The following is a 22,085-nucleotide window of genomic DNA, read 5'->3' as shown; positions in this document are numbered from 1 at the left end:
TACATAGAATATTTCATCCATTAACGAGCAAATAGATTTTCTTCTCAGAAGCACACGGATCCTTTTCTAAAATAGACCATATCTTATGCCACAAAGCAATTCATAGTAAATACAAAAAAATGGAGATAATACTCTGCATTCTATCAATTATACTGGAATGAAATTAGAAACCAACAATAAAATAAAAAATAGAAGGTACTCTAACACCTGGAGACTAAATAACACACTACTGAGTGATGAATGGATAGCAGAAGAAATCAAGGATGAACTGAAAAAATACTTAGAGGTAAATGAGAACACTGATACAACATATCATAATCTCTGGGCACTATGAAGGCTGTGCTAGAGGAAAGTTCACTGTATTGAGTTCATTCATTAAAAGGATAAAAAGTCAACAAATAAATGACCTAACATTACATCTCAAAGTCCTAGAGTTCATTCATTAAAAGGATAAAAAGTCAACAAATAAATGACCTAACATTACATCTCAAAGTCCTAGAAGAACAAATCGACACTGAAATCAGTAGAAGCCAGGAAATCATTAAACTCAGAGATGAAATCAATGAAATCGAAACAAAAGAAAAAATTCAAAAAAATTGACAAAACAAAAAGTTGGTTTTTCAAAAATAAAATTGATAAATGCCTAGCCATGCTAATGAAGAGAAAAAGAGAGAAAACTCAGATTACTAAAATACATGCTGAAAAAGGAAATATCATAATGGACACAACTGAAATACAGAAGATAATTAGAAACTTTTAAAAATTTATACTCCAATAAAATAGAAAATCTTGAAGACATCAATAAATTTCTAAAGACATATGACTTACACAAAGTGAATCAGGAGGACATACATGATTTAAACAGATCAATTACAAGTAATGAAATAGAAATTTAACACCAAAAAAAAACCCAATCAATAAATGGGCTAAGGAACTGAACAGATACTTCATAGAAGAAGAAATGCAATTGATCAACAAATATAGAAAAAAATGTTCAACATCTCTAGTAATTAGAGAAATGCAAATCAAAACTACTCTAAGATTTGCTCTCACCCCAGTCAGAATGGCGATTATCAAGAATACAAGCAACAATAGGTGTTGGCGAGGATCTGTGGGAAAAGGTACACTCATATTGCTGGTGGGAATGCAAACTGGTACAACCATTATGGAAAGCAGTATGGAGATTCCTCAGAAAACTTGGAATGGAACCACCATTTGACCCAGCTATCCCACTCCTCAGTTTGTACCCAAAGGACTAAAATCAGCATTCTACAGTGACGCAGCCACATCAATATTTATAGCACCTCAAATCACAATAGCCAAACTTTGGAACCAACCTAGATGCTCTTCAATAGATGAATGGATAAAGAGAATGTGGCACATATATATAGTGGAATATTACTCAGTCTTAAAGAAAAATGAAATTATGGCATTTGCCTGTAAATGGATGGAGCTGGAGAATATCATGCTAAGCAAATAAGCCAATCCCCCAAAACCAAAGGCCAAAAGTTTTCTCTGATATGTGGATTCTTATTCACAATAAGGGTATGGGGTTGGGAAGAAGAGAGTTACTTTATGTTAGGTAGAGGGGAGAGAAGGAATGGGAGGGGGGATGGGAGTAGGAAGAATAGTAGAATGAATCAGACATTATTACTCTATATGACCAGTGGGATTCTACATCATTTGCAATCAGAAAAATGAGAAATCATACTCCATCTATTATGATGTGTCAAAGTACATTCTACTGTCATGTATAACTAAGTAGAACAACAGCAAAAAACCAATAGCTTTCTATACATGGATAATGAGTCAGCTGAAAGAGAAACAGGTAAACAATTCCATTTTCAAAAGTTTCAAAAATAAAGAAACACACGAGTAAAACTGTGATGTAAAAAAGGATGTGAAAGACCTCTACAAGGAAAATTACAGAGAAAAAAGAAATCAAAGAAGGCATCAAAAGATGAAAAGACCTCCCACGTTCACGAGTAGTCAGAATTAATATTGTTAAAATGGACAGACTACAACCAACAGTCTACAGATTCAATGGACTCCCCATCAAAATATCAATGATATGCTTCTCGGACTAGATAAAAATAATCTGAAATTTATATGGAAGAACAAAAGATCTAAAATAGCCAAAGTGTCCTGAGCTATAAAAATAAAGCTGGAGGCATCACAATACTTGACTTCAAGTTATACCAGAGGGACCTAATAAACCAGAGGCTCTTAGTTGACTAGAGTGAATGGCTCTCCTTGTTGTGGCAAGGTGACGAGGGTTGGCAGTCCATCCCCGAAACAGCTGGCCGTATCATGTGAATTGTTGTGTAGACACCAGTTGCTGTGTAGACACTTTCTAAGAATTATTGACCCAGTGACCTCTAAGAAGGAGGCCCAGAGAACTGGACAGAAGATTGTAGGAGGGTACGTGGCACACATTGGTTCCACCTCCTGGGTATACTTTTAGAAACTGTATTCCTCCTCTACCTAGACCAGAAAGGGCCTTTCTGTTCCTTGCAGTTCTCGAGCTGTGAGTACCCTTTTGTGGGTACCTGCTTAGTTAGGTAAGAAATGATACTTAAGCTGCTCTGTGGGACTGAGAAGGATCCTTCCTTTCCTTCTCCACTGGGTATTGAGAGGACCAAGAAGGTCATAAATTCTTGCTCACTGTTTCATGAGGGATTACTGTTGAATCTTGATTTGGGGTAAATGACCCCTCATCTGAAAGAAAAGAAGCTGATTACTCTCCCTTCCACCGAAAGTTAATGTTTGATCATGCAAATATTTAGGAACAGAAGTAAGCATGAATAAATACATACTAACAAGTTGTGATAAGGTCTCTGAAGGAATAGAACTGTGTGCTTTAGGAGAGAGAAACCAGTGAGGCTTGCCTTCGATAAGTGGCCAGGGAAGTCCCTCTGAGGGAGTGGGACTTCAGGTGAGCCTTGAAAACAGGGGATTTATTCGGGTGACTGGCTGGGAGAGTGCCAGGCAGAGGTAGCATATGCTAAGACCATGATATGAGCAACAGCGAGAAGGCTGGTGAGTAGGAGTAGGGTGATGGTGATTGCAGATGTGTCTGAAGAGGTGTGCTGTGCTCGAAATCTGTACAGCCTCCAAGACCACGCCTGGTAAAGAGGGTGGATTTCATTTCCAAGTGCAAGTGGGAGCTACTAGGAGGTAGTAAGCAGAGGAATTGATATGATCTTGTTTAGGAGTTCAGACCCCTAAACTACTCTGGAAACGCAGCTCCCTGGAAAGTTGGTGGCCAAACTGGTAAAAACTAGGCAGAAACTACATCTTCAGTGGATGGAAGAATAGGTCATTTTCAGGATCAGGCGTGAGGCTGGTATAAAAACCAGGTTCCGCTCCCCAGTACACAGAGAATTTGGGCATGGTGGTGTTTTTTCCCTCACAGTCACATAGAGATCACTCATAGCTGTCACACAGCTGAGACACTGTTGTCTGCCTTGTCTTCTCTTAACCGTCTGTCCTGCTGCGGCTCACACCCTGGAAAGCAGGTTGTGGTTCTGGTAGGTGAAAGAAGATGCCAGGTGCAGTTGGAATAGTAGACATGCTTTTTTGGGAGGTGGCAGCAGCTCCCTGAGTCTTTCCACAGGCCTTTTTAATGTGCAGGCCAAAGAAGGCACAGTGTCCACAGGTTACATAAGTGAGCACACGCTCTGAAGCAGATGTTCATGACCTTGAGTACATATGTTGAATCAGGGTGTGTATGTCCTTGACTACATACAAAACATAGGTGGCTGGAAGTCTTGGTGGGGGAGCCTAACTATAGCCCTCTTGGGCCTGCTCTGCTACCTTAAATTCCTTTCCATTCAATTCAACCCACATCTGAGTGCTCACTGTGTGTTAAGCCCTGGGGAGACCCAATGAAGAAGATGCATTCCCTGCTCCTCCGGAGCTCCTGACCAGTCCTTTCTCCAGGTGATTATCACAACTGGATTGCCCTGTGGCTCCTGAGGACTCAGGTAAGAGTATGTTGGTTTCTACCATCAGAATATGGGACAGGTATAATGCAAATGCTTGGAATGTTTAATTGGACATCAAATATCATTTGTATTTGGTGTCACATACCAGCATTGTTCATGTGATAGGCAACCTCTAAGATGGCCTCAGGGATTCCCACCTCTTGATATTCGTGCCCACATGTCATTCCTTCCCCTTCTAGGCTGACTTGTTCTGAGGGAAGCCAGCTGTCATGTTGTGAGCTGCCTTATGAAGAAGCCCACTTGACAAGGAACAGATGTGGGACAACAGCTGGTGAGGACCTGAGGCCCATGAATAGATACATGAATGAACTTGGAAGGAGACCTCTCCACCTCACCCCTTGATATGGGCTTGGGAAACATCCTGAGCCAGAGGCACCCAGCTAAAGTCATGTCTGGAGAATGATTACTTGTTGTTGTGAGGTACTAAGTTAGCAGTAATTCATTACTCAGAAATAGATATTGAATACATTTCTCTTCAGGATTCCAGGCTTTATTCTTGAAATATCATAATGGGGCATTCAATCTGAGATGGACTGATTATAGATATCATACCTCCTGTAACTGTGGCTTTGAGCTGTCGGCTGTGAAGGCTTCTTTGAAAATTTGCTTTATTTTTTAAATTGGCATAAGTTGTATGTATTTACTGTGTACAGCATGGTGTGTTGAGGTATATATTCATCATGGAATGACTAAATCTAGGTAATTAACATATGTATTCCCTCACAGAATTATCATTTTGTGGTGAGAACACTTTACAATGACTCTCTTAGCATTTTTCAAGAATATAATATATGATTAACTATAGTCACCACATTGTACAATAGAACTCCTGAATTTATTCCTCCTGTGTAACTGAAATTTTGTTTTCTTTGACCAACATCTCCCCAACCAACCCCAGTCACTAGTAAACACCATTCTCCTCTCCACTTCTATGAGTTTGACTTTCTTGGATTCCAGATATAAGTGAGACGGTGTGGTATCTGTCTTTCTGTACCTGGTTTCTTTCACTGACCATAATGTCCTCCAGGTTCATTCATGTTGTCACAAATGACAGGATTTCCTTATTTATTATGGGTGAATAGTATTCCATTTGGGATGTATGCTGCATTTTCTTTATCTCTTCATCTGTTGACGGACACTTAGGTTGACAACTTGTATTGGCTCTTGTGAAGACTGCAGTAATAAGTGCGAGCATGCAGGTATCTCTTTGGTATACTGATTTTGATACTGCATATATACCGAGTAGTGGAGTTATTGGATCATAAGGTTTCTTTGCACTTTTTTATAATTTAAACCTTGAGGTAAGTTTATGTCATTAGTGCTTCTCATAAACTTACAGAGAACAGTGTTTACTACTTCCTAGATTTGAAATACGAAGACTGCTTCATTCAAGTGATTAGTGACAAACTTACAAATATCTCATGATAATTTTCTTTTTGGCTTTATGACAGTCCACTTTTTGAACAGACCCCTTTGTTATAAATTAAATAAGAACAAGAGGCAAACAATTAGGTAATAATTCCAATATCATTGGAAACTTATGAAGAGTTCCCTGTCCCAGTCAATGTGCACGTCCCAAGTTTGATGTGCCCACAGAACAGATGTCTAAAACAGAACGGACCCTGTTACCACCTAAGCCTGCTTCTCCCACTTGCTGTTTCTGTGACATCAGTATCTTTCTAATTTTCTAAACTCAATACCTGGGGATCTTCTTCAATTATATTTTCTTCCTCTAATCATTTTGTATTTTCAGTACTCACGTGCTATTGGGTTCTTCTTGTGCAAAAGCTCTTAGGCTTTTTTTCCTGTGGCATCGCCATCATTATTCTCAAGGTCAGACTCACGTTCCCTCTCAGCTGAGTGTTTCCATTTCTTTTCATTTTCATTTTTTATTATGGGAATTGCAAACATGTACAAAAGTAGACTGGTTGTCAAATGAACCTCCATGTATTGATGTAGTCATCACGTAGCTTCAACAACAACCAATTCTAGTTTTATCTAGACCACCACCTAATCCCCTCCCCCACTTGTTGTGAAGAAAATGCTAAGCATCATATCATTCCATCTGTAAATATTTCTGTGAGTTATTGTTATTATTAATATTATTATTAGTAGTAGTATTTTGGTATTATTATTTGGGATTTAGCATAGGGGTACTTTGCCACTGAGCTACATCCCCAGTCCTTTTAAATTTTGTTTTGAGATGTGTTCTCAGTAAGTTGCAGAGGCAGGCCTCAAACTTGTGATCCTCCTACCTCAGTCTCTAAAGTCACTGGGATTCCAGGCATGTGCCACCTTGCCCCGCTTGCGTTAACATTGAAACAGTAGTACACTTACTGTTTAAAATGCAACTTTAATGCCACTATTGTTTTACAAAATTAGAAATACTTCATTCAACCATTAAAAGCATTGTTCTTTTTATTTGAATCGTTGAATATTAGTGTGATTGGATGTTGGGGGCTGTGCCATGTGGGCTGTGCCAGATGGCGCCTGGCGGCCAGCCGGAGGTTGCTTTGATCACATCAGCAGTGAGGAGGTTAATTAACATAAGCACACCCAGGTGATTTATCATTGGCCGTATTCAATTAAGTCCATGCACACAACCGTGTACAGGTGTTCCCGAGTGCTCCTGCTCATGCCTGCTCGTTTTGACCTTTGCCGTGATAGGGCAGCTGGCTCCTCCCCTGATCTTAACTGGTGTGGCCCCGCCCTCCACCTCCTGGAGGGAATATAAGCAGGCAGTAGTCGGAAGGCAGGAGCAACAGTAAGCAGAAGCAGCTAGCGGAGAGAAGAAGCAGCTAGAAGAAGCAGCTAGCCCTCAGATAGATAGCACCTAGCTCACAGGATGTGGGACACAACTCTAAGAAGAAATAGATCTCTGATAAGTGTAGAAACCTCCCTTTCTCTAAAAACTTCCTGATAAGCAAAGCCTCTCTTTCTATAAGCAAAGCCTATCTTTCTCTCAAAGTTTCTCTTCCTCTAAGCAAAGTCTCTCTTCCTGATAAGCAAAGTTTCTCTCCTCTAAGCAAAGCCTATCTTTCTCTCAAAGTCTCTCTTCCTCTATAAATTAGTGAATATAGGAAAAGTAGTTTATTTTCAGTCCACCTCCAATAAATACCCACGCAATTGTTGCCGCGGGCGGTGACAATTGGATATCTTTTAATTTTGAATAAATTTTGTTTTGAATTTGAATTTGCTTTTGTGTGAAGTTCTGTGCATATCCTTAGCTTATCTATCTATTTTTTTTGTATAGTATGACTAATCTTGAATTTATATAGGTATTCTCCACTCCATCCCCTTCCTGCATGCCCAGTCAAATCTGTTCATGTAGTTATTTATTCCTTGACCCTTTCATGGAATCTAGGCCAGGTCTGGTGATGACTTTGGTCATGTTACATAACTTAAAAAGTCCTCCATTCACTTTTATCAGACCAAAGGATAAGGCTATTAAACTTTCCAATCCTTTGTAATTGTTAAAATTCTGAATAAAGTTAAAACTTACTCTTAGCCAGGCATGGTGGTACACACCTATAATCCCAGTAACTCAGAAGGCTGAGACAGAAGCTTGCAAGTTTGATGCCAAGCTCAGCAGCTTAGCAAGACCCTGCCTGTTTCAAAATAAAAAATACAAAGGGCTTGAAACGTAGCTCAGTAGCAGAGTATCCTGGGTTTAATCTCCAGAACCACCAAAGCAACAACAAATACCTACCTACTTTTTCTTCCATCAAAGGCCTGTTTCAAACAGGAAATCCTTAGAGAAAGGATGCATGTTGTTGGCTTAACTCTGCAGGCCCACCTCCCTGTAGCTTCTAACCCATCTAGGCCTGCGCAGGTTGGATAGGGGCGGCAGGTGGGAGATGGAGAACCAGGAGGAAATGGAAGGTGGTGTGACTAAGAAGGTAGTGCAGGCAAGAAATGGTAGGGTTCTGTATGTGTTTTGAAGTAATAATTCATAGAATTTGCTGGTAGGTTCATTGTAGGACATGAGAGAAAAAGGGGGGTGGTCAGAGTTTACATAATTTTGTTTTTGATCTGGGGTCTGTATTTTTTATTGTTGTAAAACTTGTATAATGTAAAGCTTATTTCACTTAAAAATTTTCAGTTTAGTGACATTTTGTGTTCATGTTATGTAATTTTTACCACTGTCTCCAGAACTATTTTTATCAGAACAAATGGAAATTCTGTATACCTTAAATAAAAATTCTTCATTTTTCCATTGACCCAGCTCCTATTACCAGCATCTGCTTTCTATTTCTATGAAGTTCACTATTCTAGGTGACTTACATAAATGGAATCATAATACTATTTGATGTTGTGTGACTGACTTATTTCACTTAGCATGATATCTTCAGGATTCATCCATACTGTAGTACACATCATAATTTCATTCTTTTTAAGGTCAAATAACATTCCTCTGTGTGTGTGTGTGTGTGTGTGTGTGTGTGTGTGTGTGCATGTGAGACCATTTTGTTTATCCATTTGTCTGTTGGACATTTGTCTGTTAGACATTTCATTTTTCCATTACCTTTTTTCTTTTTCTTTTCTTTTCTTTTTCTTTTTTTTTTTTTTTTTTTTTGGTGCTGTGGATACCAGGGATTGAACTCAGGGACGATCAACCACTGAACCATATCCCCAACCCTATTTTGTATTTTATTTAGAGTAAGGGTCTTACTGAGTTGCTTAGCACCTCACTTTTGCTAAGGCTGGTTTTGTACTTGAGATCCTCCTTTCTCAGTCTCCTTAACCAATGGGACTACAGGCATGCACCACCCTACCTGGTCCTTACCTTTTGACTATTGTGAATAATGCTGCTGTGAACATGGATGTACAAAGTCCTGTTCAAGTCCCTGATCTCAATAATATTTGATATATATATTCAGAGAGGTGGAATTGCTGGATTTTATGGTAAATCTATGTGTAAATTTTTTATGAAATATAATGCTTTTCATGGTGACTGTATCATTTTACATTCTCAGCAATGCACAGACATTGTGATTGCTCCATAATCTCGACAACTTTTGCTATTTTTGTTTTAAAAAACCTTTCTTTAAAAAAATTAATAGCCATCTTGGTTAATAGGTATGGTAGTGCAGTTGGGTAACAGTTACTTTCCATGTTGTATAGCACAGCAGGTTAATATGGCTAACAAAAATTAGCTGAATATTTGAAAATTGCTAGTCAAGAGTATTTTGAATATTACCAATATAAAGAAACAATACATGTCTGAGATTGTCAATATGCTAATTATCCTGATTGGATCATTATGCATTGTATACATCTACTGAAATGTCACATTTTACCTCTTGAATACATAAAATAATTATGTCAATTAAAAATGAAATCTGTTGAAAAATAACAGCCACACTAATGAATGTGAAGTGGCACCTCATTATGGTTTTGATTTGTATTTCCCTAATGATTAGCAATGTTGCATGTCTTTTCATGTACTTATTGGCCCTTCGTAGAACTGGGTTGTCTTTTTGTTCTTAAATGTAAAATCCCTGTTTTGATCATAAAATCTTTAAAAATGCTTTTGCTGATAATGGCACAAAATTCTTTAAAAGAAGATGCAAAGTAGGTTGAGAATGGGAGACAAGGAATTAACATTTATTGAGACACTGTTGAAGGCATGGGGCATAGAACATCTCCTTGAATTTCTATGATAATGCTTTGGCATGGGATTGTCATCCTCATTTTACAGATGAGAAAATGAACTCAGAGAGTAATATGACTAGTAGATAAAAAGGGTTTTATTAATTGGAATGAAGACTTTTAATGAATTTTAATACTAAAAAAAACAGAAATAACATATTCAAAATGATAAGCAATGACCCTCAGCCATTGTTTTGAGTTCTTATGGGCGTATTTCAGTGCCAAGTCTGTAAGTATTAAATCAAGATGATGCTAATAGAGAATGATTCTTTCCTCTGAGAGTGTTAGAGCAATAGGCATAAAACAGTCAATCGGTGTATGAGCAAGGTTTGCTCCTTGCAATATAACCATCTCCTTGACTATGACAATGAATTAATGCTTGAGGCTAAGAGTGAATTGCTGAGCTGTTCTCTTCTTCAAAGAGCTTGTGCTCTGTTAGAGAACCAGGTAGACATAGATGGAATGAACAAAGCATTCAAATCAGATAATTCATAAAAAATCTCCAGGATGCTGAGAGCTTTTGAGTTTATGGTGAGTGGTGTGGACTCTGGCACGTCAACAACATCACACAGAAATGTATCAGAGATTATTCTGAATGAAAAAAGCTTCATTTTAAAAAAAATTTATAGTTGGAGATGGACTGAATGTCCTTATTTTATTTGTTTATTTTTATGTGGTGCTAGGGATCGAACCCAGTGCCTTACACATGCTAGGCAAGCACTCTGTTACCAAGCTACAGCTCCAACCCAAGTCTCCATTTCTTGAAAGGACTTATATTCTCTTAGTTCTTAGTATGAATTATTAGTTTCAGCCTTTTGATCCCATGACTCTAGGAGAGGAGTTTGCTCATCCGTTCCCTGAATATCTGCTTCACCTGTTTGTTCCTCAGGGTGTAGATGAAGGGGTTGAGTGTCGGGGTCACCACGGTGTTGAGCAACGCCACCACCTTGTTCTGGTCTTCTCCCTGCCCACCCTTGCCTGACCGGACATACATGAAGATGCAGCTGCCATAGAAGAGAGACACCACAATGATGTGGGAGGAGCAGGTTGAGAAGGCTCTGTGCCTCTCCTTGGCTGAGGGGATGTGTAGGATGGTGTGGAGGATGTGGCCATAGCAGGTGGCCGTCACAGCCAGAGTGCCCAGGAGACTGAAGTTGGCTATCACAAACCCCAGAAGCTCCATCAGACTTGTATCTGCACATACAAGTTCTAGGAGTGGAAAGTTGTCACAGAAGAAATGATTGATGATATTGGGGCCACAGAAAGGTTGTTTAAGCATAATGTAACTAGGAACAGAGATGAGAAGGAAACCTGTCATCCAAGAGCAGAGCACTAGCTGGACACACACCCTTTTGCTCATGATGGTGGCATAACGCAAGGGGTTACAGATGGCCACATACCTGTCAAAGGACATCACTGCCAATAGGAAGAATTCTGTGGTGCCAAGGGAGAAATAGAGGAAACTTTGTAGGAAGCAGCCAGCTAGGGAGATGGTCTTGTGTCCTGTGAGGATGTTGGTCAGCATCTTGGGGAAGATGACCGAGGTGAACCAGATCTCCAGGACAGCAAAGTTACGGAGGAAGTAGTACATGGGGGTGTGGAGGCGCCTGTCCAGAAGGGTGATGGCCACGATGAGGATGTTCCCCAGCAGTATGAGGAGGTAGGTCAGGAGGAACCCCAGGAAGATGAGCATCTGTAGCTCACAGGCATCTGAGAGCCCCAAGAGGACAAACTCGGTGACAGTGGTGTGGTTCCCCGTGGCTCCTCTGACCTCTGCTGGTGCTGGAGTGTCAAAGGTGGTCAGCATCAGGGGTTGTGGTGTTCTGAGCATCTGAGGACAAGCCTGAACTGAAAAGACAGAGGGAGGAGTGTCCTATTTTGGGCTTAACAAATCCTTTATTTCTGTGATGGACACAATTCCTCACCACTAGGTACTAAATGTTTATTTGCAGAGCCTCTGGGGGTGCCTGCCTCCTGCCTGGTCTCAGACGGATCTGTGGATCTGTGTTAGAAGAAAGTGGTGATTCAGTAAGGCTCAGAATCAAAAATTATCCTTTCTGACTTTTCATAACCGAACTTTTATTCCTATTTCTCAACAAATTTTGGTTTGCTCCTTGCAATATAACCTTCTTTAAACACTATTTGTTCAAGTTGTTCCCCCAGTATTGGATTTTCATCCCCAAAGAGTTCATATATGAGGGTGTTGCTGTTTCAGGATTACCTGAGTGAGTCTTTGATGGTGTTTTTGAGTATCTGGATGAATAAAAAGGCAGAAGGAAATTTATGGGGGAACACATAATACTCATAAATTAAATGAAGAATAACCCTAATAATATCTACATAAATAAAAATTCTCACATGGAACGTTTGTGTTCCAAATTCTTAATGGTCCTTTCCCAGTGATATTTACAAGTTCTTCTCTTAGCGTATCCTCCCACAAACCCTGAGCTCCAGATACAACACAGACTGTGAATTTTGGGTCTTTATCCATTTTCCTGCACCTGTGCTTTCATAAGTTCAGCACAGATAAACCTAGCAAAGGCCTGGAGTCCAGCTCAGGAATAGAGCACATAGACAGGACTGCTGATAAAGTGTCATACCTCCCCAGCCATCCCCATTTCAATCCACAAGTCACCACTGGGAGGCCTCCTAGCTACAGAGGGAAGCAGGCTGCTTCATGAGTCCCAGGCATTTCCCCCTTGATCCTAATTGCCTGATGAGTTTAAGGAGAGGCTTGTGTGGTAGCCTGAGTACCTGGACGTGGCTATACCATCCACCTCCGACCATTCATCATTTTAGGGGGCAGTTGTGTCGTGTCCCGTGGGAATGTACACCTGACCTGGAGGTTGTCTTGCCACAGCTAGAACCGCATCTTCTTCTGAACTGATCTGGGCCACGTAGAATGAGGCAGAGGTCTTCCCCATGTAAAGAAAAGCAGTCGGAGTTTCATTCAGAGTCAGTTTCACTCAGAGCTTTGGGTTTTCCAGGGAGGCAGGTACACAGAGCGCAGGGTGGGCCGACATGGCACTTGGGGCAGGCAAAGTCCCCCAGTGTGAGTGAGTGACATAATGGTTCAGGTGGACTAAACGTTGACTCAGCTCCTGCTGTTTCAGCATTCAGATGGGTGGTAGAGCTAAAGGTACAGATGAGACCCAGTGCCCATGTTTGTTGCCAGACTAAAAACGGAATTTAAACACAAGTGCCAGTAAGAGAAGGTTTGAGGAAGCCACTGCTGCTCAACTTTCCCCTGAGCTGCCAAGGTGGAGATTGCCCTGCAGGTGCAGTGTCCAGTGTCCAGAAGCCCTCTAGGGAAATCCCAATCAGGTCATTCTGGGTACACGTCTCACAGGAGTACAGAAGAGAACTGGTTCTCTTGGATGTTCCTTGGTTGCAATATTGTTTGTGGGCTCTAAATGCTGATCTTATACTGTTGGTGTGAGCTCTCCATCTCATGATTTTGGTGGTGTTCTCTATGATCATGTGTCCTTTCCCACAGCCTCCTGAGTGGACAGCTGAATTCCCCAGAGTAGGATGGTTTCCTTGACCTTTATCATCATTCAGATGGAAGGGACTGATGAGTTGAGGGTGTTTCAAAATCTCGCACTTTCAGCAAGTTCAACCTCGGGGAAGCCTTGGAAAAGAGCAGTTATCCTTTGGAGCGATTCTTCATTCTCCTCTTGACCTAATGGGTCCGTTCTGAGTGGTACAGGCTGTCTTCCTCCTCACACGGCCCGGTGTCTGTGATGATGCTTCTTCTGTAGGTGATGGGGCTCTATGAGATAGTGGACAAGCTACCCCTGGAATAAACACGTCTTTGTGTGGGTGACAGTAGGGCTGAGAGATTTGGGATGCAGGTTTGTTTTCTCGAGGGATCTACCCATCTCTGTAGTTTGGTGGGGCTCTTGATCCCCAGAGAAGGAGTATAATGAGCCTCACTCTGCTCTTTCCAACTCTCTTGGCTATTACTACAAGTTCTCAAAGTTTCTATTTTTGAGATGAAGAATACCAATTCCTTTTAGTTAGTATAATGAATCCAATTGTTCCTCCCTTATTGCAGAGATGTAAGCAACCATTGCCAATAATGTGGAACTTCAGTTAATTCTATTCTGACCCCTACCATTCTGGGGCTGGAAGAAGGTCAAAGATGGGATTCTGAGAGAAAGAGACAAAGTGGAAGGAAGTGATAAAATTGGAATTAATTTTTTGATAAATTTATTCTCTATAGAATAATCAAATTTGAGTAATAAGTTTATCCATTGTCTTAAAATATACAATTTTTTTTGTTATAGGTAGTTTTAAATGTTCTTTCTTCTAGCTATTTTGACATTTGCAATCTATGATTGTTAACTATGGTCACCCTACTATACAACAGAACACTTGTACTTATTCCTACTATCTGTAACTTTGTGCTTGTTGTTTAGCCTCCCCCCACTCACCTTTCCCTCTTCTGGCAAACACCATTCTACATTCAACTTTAGTAATATCAAATTTTAAAGGATAATGTCTTCCAGGATTATCCATGTTCCTGCAAAGGATTCCATCTTGTCATCCCTTTTTGTGTCTGACAAGTATTCCATTCTGTATATATATCCCATTTTCCATATCTATTTATGTTTCAATGGACATTTAGATTTATTCCATTTCTTGGTTCTTGTGAATTATTGCTGGGATAAACATGGGAGTCTACATGTGTCTTTGTTAAGCTGATTGTCTTTTCTTTGGATGCATACACAGAAGTGGAATTGTTGGATCATATTATAATTCTGCATTTTTTTTGCATAATGTTCATACTATTTTGTATAATGGCTGCACTAATTTACATTCTTATCAACAATGGGTAAAAGTTCCCTTTTCTCCATAGCCTAGCATTTGTTATTTCTTGTCTTCTTGGTAATAGCCATTCTTTATGGGGTGAGATGATATCTCTTTATGGTTTTGATATGCATTTTCCAGAATATCAGTGTTGTTGAACATTTTTTCATAAACCTGTTGGACATTTGTGCGCCTTCTGTTGATTTGCTTCCAGTTGTTTCGAATGTCTTTTGTGCATTTCTTTCTGTCTTTTTCATCTTTGTGTTTTGATGGTTTATTGTGTTGATAATGTTTGATTTTTTTTGTTTCTCATTTTTGTGTCTACTAGTGGGATTTGGTTATTTTCTAGTGGAATTTATGCTTTCAATGCTATCATGACAATAAGTTATCTTCCTTTCACTTCCGGGTGTAGGACTCCCTTAAGCATCTTTTATAAATTGATGTGGCCATTATAAATTCCTTTAGTTTTTACTTGTCTTTCAAGGTCTCTCCCCTTCTTCAATTCTGAAGGATAGCCTTGCTGGATATAATAATGGTCTTGGTTGATGCTAATTTTTTTTCAAGGTTTGAAATACATCATTCAATGTACTCTTGGCCTATAGTGTTTCTTCTAATAAATTTGTCAGTGTAATCGGGCTGCCCTCAAATATGACTTGGCACTTTTCTCTTGCAGATTATGAAATTCTTTGACATGTATTTTTAACAGTTTTGTTATAATATGTCATGGTGAGGATCTTTAATGATCATTTCTATTTGGAGTTCTATACATATGAGGGGACACCTTATATCCAAACCATTCCAACTCAGTGTTCTACCACTGAGTAATACCATAACCTCTAATGTGATTTTTAGAAACCCAAACAGATTATAATATTTTTTTAACCTAGAACCAGTTAGCACCTCCAGATAATCTACAAAGTGCAATTTAAACTTCTAACTTCTAAGGCACTCTTTTGATCTTGAGTCAAACTACCACTCCTTATTTTCCCTTTCATTCTTCTTCCTTACACCTCAACTCTAGACTAGGAGTTTGGAGTGCCTGAGAGGGGTGTAGAAGCAATAGGGAGAACTTTCCAAACCTTTTCAGTCCTCAGAGATAAGAATGAGGAGTGAGGAACTACTCCCTATGTGGACTGATAACCTGGAGCAGGATGGAATTCACCAGGAGGCAGAAGGGCAAAGGACTGGAGCCCCCTTTGCCTCCTCACTTTTCCTCAGAACTCCAACAGAGCTCTGAATAACAGTGCCCTGTGGAAGAACTTGGAATTGACTAAGATTTAATTTTCACCATTAGGTTAATGGGCATGGGTGGGGGTGTCTACAGAAATTAAGATGGATTTTTAAATATTCAAAGTTGAATTTGGTTTACACCTGAGTTTGTGAACTGAGATTAGTAGAGCAGGCTTTCTAGTTGTGAATTCTTTTAACTTTTGTTTATCATGGAAGGTTTTTATTTCATAATCAATTCTGAAGTTTGCTGGGTATAGTATTCTTGGCCTGCACCCATTTTCTTTCAGAGTTTGATATACATTTTTTCAAGACCTCCTAGCTTTGAGGGTCTAGGTTGAGAAATAAACTGAGATCTGGATTGGTTTCCCTCTAAATGTAACTTGTCATTTTCTATGGCAATCTTTAAAATTCTCTCCTTATTCTGTATGTTAGGTATTTTCATAATAATATGACTTGGTGTGGGTCTGTTGTAATTTTGTATATTTAGAGTCCTCTAAGCCTCCTGGATTTGATTCTTCATTTTATTCTTTAGGTTGGGAGATTTTTTGATATTATTTCATTGAAAAGTTTGTGCATTCCTTTGGTTTATCTCTCTGAGACTTCGTCTATCCCAATAAATCTTATTTTTAAAAATATTTTTGTTACTCTGTATTTGTTGGAAGTTCTGTTCAAGGTCTCTTAACATCTTTCCTACATGGCAACTTTATTTTTTAAGATTATTTATTTTGTCTTCATTGCCTGAAACTCTGTCTTTCAAGTGGTCTAGTCTATTGGTGATGTTTCCATTGAATTTTTAATTTGGGCTTATTGATTCCTTCATTTTGAGGGTATCTGCTTGATTTTTTTTCAGAATCTCTATCTCTTTATTGAAGTTATCTTTGATTTCCTGTATTTTCTGTCTGATATCACTCCTTACATCACCTTTTACTTCACAGATTAGTTTATCTATGTACATTCTAAACTCCTTCTCTAACATTTCTTCCACTGTGGTATTGATAGATTCTGTTATTGAAGTATCTTGGTTGGTTTGGGGTGACTTGTTCCCTTGCTTTTTCATGTTGCTTGTGTGTCTACCCATCTAACATTATGGATCTGAGGCAGTAGAGTTTCTACCCTGTAGACTTACAGTGTCCCTGAAGGTTTCCAATACTTTACCATGTCGGGGGAGACAAATAATAGTAACAACCAATGCAAACAATATACAGCATTAAACCAAATAGTTCCTGCTATGATGTCTACAATGTTGTTACAATAAACAGAAATGATATGATAAGTTATTACCTACAATAAAAACAGTAAGTTTGCAAAATGTTTTTCAATTTCAAAAGGTGGACATGGAGAGAACAGAAGTGATGTAGGATGTGGTGATTATGAGAGAGAAGGAGAGAGGATAGAAGTAAAAAATTAAAGGAAGAGTGAAAGACAGAACAGTAGAGATTGGCAGTTAGCAGAAAAATAAAAGAGATTAAGAGGTCCAAGGGAAACAGATAAATGAGAGAAAAAATATATAAAGTAAAAATTTAAGTGGAACCACCATTTGACCCAGGTATCCCACTCCTTGGCCTATACCCAAAGTTATCAGCATACTACAGTGATGCAGCTACATCAATGTTTACAGTAGCTTAATTCATAATAACTAGATTGTGGAACCAACCTAGATATCCTTCAACAGATGAATGGATAAAGAAACTATGCTATAAATACACAATGAAATATTACTCAACCAAAAGGTAGAATAAAAATATGGCATTTGCAGGTAAATGGATGGAGTTGGAGAATATCATACTAAGTGAGATAAACCAATCCCCAAAAAACCAAAGACTGAATGTTATCTCTGATAAGTGAATGCTGATACACAACAGGGGAGGGCAGGTAAGGAAAGAATGGAGGAACTTTGGATTATGTAGAGGGTAATGAGGGGAGAGAAGGGGTCAAGGGGAAGGAAAGATGGTGGAATGAGACAAACATCATTACCCTGTATACATGTATGATTACACAAATGGTGCGACTCTACATTGTGTAAAACGAGAGAAATGAAAAGTTGTACTCCATTTGTGTACAATGAATCAAAAAATTATTTTAAAGTAAAAAAATAAAAGAATACAAAACAAAACTAAAATATACTAATCAAATTTAGTAGCCCTCAAAAAACTGATCCATGAAAAATAACTTGTTTCAAAAATGCTAGAAATGAGAAAAAAAAATACCAAATATGAGTATGTATAAATATCCATGAACTGTTAAGATCACAATTAAGCAGAGAAAAGAAAAAAGGGAAAAAAATCTTGAGGAAAAGGTAAAGAATTGTTTCTGTTGGAGTTCAAGCTTCTCAGCTTCCCTTCTTAGCAGTTAGATTGGGTTGTCTGGAGTATGATGTTTTTTCCACTCTCAGGGTGGGGTTGCTAGGGTAAAAGAGGTAATTCTGTAGGCAGAAATCTTGGAGTGGGGGTTTAGGCTTAGGTGGGCTCCAGGTTCTTTGCAAAATGACAGTTGATTTGGAGATTCTAAATCAGTACACTTCCAGGGCCCAGCAATTGCCAGCCCACTCTGGAAGATTGCACCGCAAGATCTCCTCTGGGTTCCACTAGTGTGATGGAGGAGCCAATTCTTAGTCTACTACACTACCTGTGGATCCTAAGTTTCCTGGTCTTGAGTTAAATCTACAAACTCAGTCTCTCCTGCCCCTTCCCTTTCAAATTTCTGGCTAGGTGTGTCTCTCACAGCTGGTCCTGCAAGCAGCCAGATTGGAAGAGGAGGGGGAGAGCTGAGTTTCTATGACCAGTTGTCCCCTGTCTCTCTACATTTGCTTTTTTCCTCATCACTTAGGCACACTATGTCATACAGCGTGGGTTTGCCAGGCCTGTATTTTGGACCAGGCTCAGGTTTGCCAGGACTTAATTCCCACGGCTGCTGGTCCCCTTGCTGTGGCTGCAAAATGGTTCCTTTATTTGTCCTCCCCATGCTACTGGGAGAGTTGTGGTTTCTTTCCTGTACAAGGTTATTGTGCAGTGTGCCCTTCAGTTTCGTTAGGCAGTGTCTTTGATCTCTAAACTCTCTGTACCCAAACATGCCTCAGTCCTCCTAAAAATGCAGGTTCCTTTAACTGTGCTTGTGGAGGGACCACTTTGGGTGATGTCTCCAGCTGCGGTAGCAGCTGTGGCACTGGAGATTTCTTCCTTATTTTGTTATATTCAACCTCCTGCTGCTCTGAGTGTCCAGCATTAGATAACGGTAAAGCTCCCCGCTTCTTTTTTTGTTCACCCACCTTGCTGAGAAGCTGCCTAGGCACTTTCTTGGCTTCATACCTTGGAGCAGCCAGGAAAGCAACCAGTTCTATTAAACTATTGTGAAACCTCTTCCTGAACTATGTCATTTACCTGACATAAGATAGTGTTATAAATCAATTAATTATATTTTTATGTAAAAGGCACAAAGAAGTAGAAATACACATATCAAATTTATACAAATAGTCTTTCAATACAAACAATTTTGGTTTTCAATCCTTTCTGAGTATAAATGTGAATATGTTTTGCTACTAGTGTGTCTTGGTTCATTACCTACATGGTAGAGTGGAAAATATTTTGACCTTAGCATCAGATAATCCTGGATGTACCTACTGACTCTTCTTTTGCCTGCTGGGTAGACTTTAGTCTCTGAGCAACATTTTCCTTATGCATAATAAGTATTCAATACATGTTAGTTTCTTTCCTTTCTCTTCTGATTTTTCCCATGATATCCTAATAATCTAACCTATCATTACTATTAATATCAAATCAAATTTATTTATTAAGCAATTATTATTATTAAAACTTTTTGTTTTAAATTCATTTGTTGTTGGTTATATCTGCTATTCTTTCTTTTTTTAACGTGCATGGTTTCTCCTATTGAACTCAGGATTGTTCTGCCACTGAGCTACATCTCCAGGTCTGTTTATTTTTTGTTTTGATAGTCTCACTACATTGCAGAGATTGGTGTCAAAATTGTTATCCTCCTGCCTCAGCCTCCTGAGTCACTGGGATTACAGATATATGTGCTACTGTACCTGGCTTGATTTACTTTCTTTAACCAATATCTATTTATTTCCTTCAATTCAAAGTGAGGAATTTCTCTTTCTGACAGTAATTCTCTCCATAGGACTATTTAAATATCCTCATGACATGACAGCTAGCTTCTTTCATAGTGAATGATCCAGGAAAGTGCAAGTTGGAAGTGGTGATGACTTTTATGACCTCCTTTGAATCCCCCACACTGTCATCTCCTCAGTGTTTTGTTGGTTGTGAGTTAGCCCCATTCAGTGTGAAAGGGGATTGCAGAGGGGCATGCACACTGGGAGGTAAAGTTATATCAGGGAACTGTAAGGCTGCTGGGATGGTCTGAACGTATCTTGAGCTTACCAATGTGCTTTGAGGAATATCTGCTTTCTGTATCTTAGATTGGTTGGATTCACTAGAGAAGATTCTGTCAATTTCCTACCTGGAGGACAAATATTTTAAAACCAGCATTTTGGAAACCCTGAGGGGAAAGAGAGGCAGGGAACATTTCAGTATCCAGAATGCCCACATTCTCTTCATCTTTGTCTTTAGACTTTGCTACTCAGGCAATTGAATAACTTCTGGAGGCTATATTAGACTTCGGTTGGAATTTGTCATTCACAATTCTGTCTTTTAATCTGTCTTTCATATTTCTCTTCTCTTTTTGGGTTTAAGTCACAATCTGGTCAAATTTCTCAGATCTATATTCCTGCTCACTGAGTTTTGTCTATAGTAGTGTGTTTAAACTGTTGAGTTTTTAATTTTTATTGGTGCACTATAATTTTAGGTAATTAGCTGGGATTTGTTGTTACATATTCACACAAGAACATGATATAACAGTATAATTTGGCCATTATCATTCCCTGGTATTTCCCCTTTTCCTTCCCTCCTCCCTCTCCCTGGTCCTTTTCCTCTACTCTACGGATGTTCTTCTGATTTTCATGAAATTCTCTGCTCCTGTACCCACTGCTTTCTTTTTGTTTTTCCTCTTTAGCTCCCACATATGAGAGAAAACACATGACCCTTGACTTTCTGAATTTGGTTTATTTTACTTAATATTAATTTCCTTAAGTTCTATTTTCCTGCAAATGACATATTATTCTTTCTCGTGGCTGAATACTCCATTGTGTATATATAACCACGTTTTCTTTATTCATTCATCCACTGATGAATAACTAAGCTGGTTCCATAGTTTGGCCATGTGAATTGTGCTGCTATAAACATGGGTATGCATGTTTCACTATAATATGATGCCTTTAATTCTTTAGGATCAATATCAAGGAGTGGTATAGCTGGGTCATATAGTAGTTCCATTCCTAGTCTTTTGAGGAAACTACATACTGACTTCCATAGTGGTTGTACTAATTTATAATCCCACCAATAGTGTAGAAGTGACATTTTTCTCCAAATCATCTCCAGCATTTATTATTATTTGTATTTTTGTTGGTTGCCATTCTAACTGGAGTGAGATGAAATCCTAGTGAAGGTTTTATTTGCATTTCCCTAATTTCTAAAGATGTGGAACATTTTTTTAATACTTGAATACTTGTTGACCATTTTCTTTCTTCTTTTGAGAAGAGTTTTTTTTTTTTTTTTTTTTTTTTTTTTTTTTTTTTTTAGTTCATTTGCCCATTTATTAATTGGGTATTTTTTTTTGTGTGTGTTGTTTTTTGAGTTATTTATATATTGTGGATATCCTCTGTCAGAAGAGTAGCTAGCAAAGATTTTATCTTGTAGGTTGTCTCTTCACATTCTTAATTGTTTCCTTTGCTGGGCACAGACTTTTTAATTTGATGACATCCCATTTATTAACTCTTGGCCTTATTTTCTGAGTTTTAGGGATCCTATTGAGAAAGTTATTGCCTGTACCTACATGCTAGATTGTTGGGTCTATGTTTTCTTCCAGGAGTTGCATGGTTTCCTAGGTCTGATTCCTAGGTCTTTGATCCATTTTGAGTTGTTTTTGTGCAGGGTAAGAGATAAGGGTCTAGTCTCATTCTCCTACATATGGAGAACCAGTTTTCTCAGCACCATTTGTTAAAAAAGGCTTTCTTTTCTCCAGTGTATGTTTTTGGCAACTTTGTCAAGGATTAGATGACTATATTTATGTGGTTTTTGTCTCTGTGTCTTCTATTCCGTACCGTTGGTCTATGTGTCTGTTTTTATGCTAGTACCATGCACTTTTGTTACTAAAACTCTGTAGCAAAATTTGAAGTTGGGTATTGTGATGCCTCAAGTATTGCTTTTTTTTTTTGATTTGGATTGCTTTGGCTATTCTGGGTCCTTTATTCTTCCAAATGAGATTTGGGAGCATTTTTTTGTCCTAATTCTGTGAAGAATGTCATTGGTATTT

At 38.8% G+C, this 22,085-nt stretch overlaps 1 protein-coding gene across 1 annotated transcript; it reads right to left on the bottom strand.

Moving 5' to 3' along the window:
- Positions 1-10,488: 10,488 nt before the first annotated feature.
- On the bottom strand, positions 10,489-11,466 carry LOC124976553 (olfactory receptor 49-like). The gene has a single exon (XM_047539375.1). It carries the CDS (start codon positions 11,464-11,466, stop codon positions 10,489-10,491), a length of 978 nt encoding a protein of 325 aa, XP_047395331.1.
- Positions 11,467-22,085: the final 10,619 nt, after the last annotated feature.

This window comes from Sciurus carolinensis, chromosome 2, assembly GCF_902686445.1.
Source record: "Sciurus carolinensis chromosome 2, mSciCar1.2, whole genome shotgun sequence".
Taxonomy (NCBI): domain Eukaryota; kingdom Metazoa; phylum Chordata; class Mammalia; order Rodentia; family Sciuridae; genus Sciurus; species Sciurus carolinensis.
The sequence above is the reverse complement of the archived record's forward strand: the minus strand, read 5'-3'. Positions and strand labels throughout refer to the sequence as shown.

What these genes read in the sequence shown, in the direction of transcription:
- LOC124976553 (XM_047539375.1), bottom strand. Translation starts at nt 11,466, where the DNA reads ATGCTGACCACCTTTGACACTCCAGCACCAGCAGAGGTCAGAGGAGCC.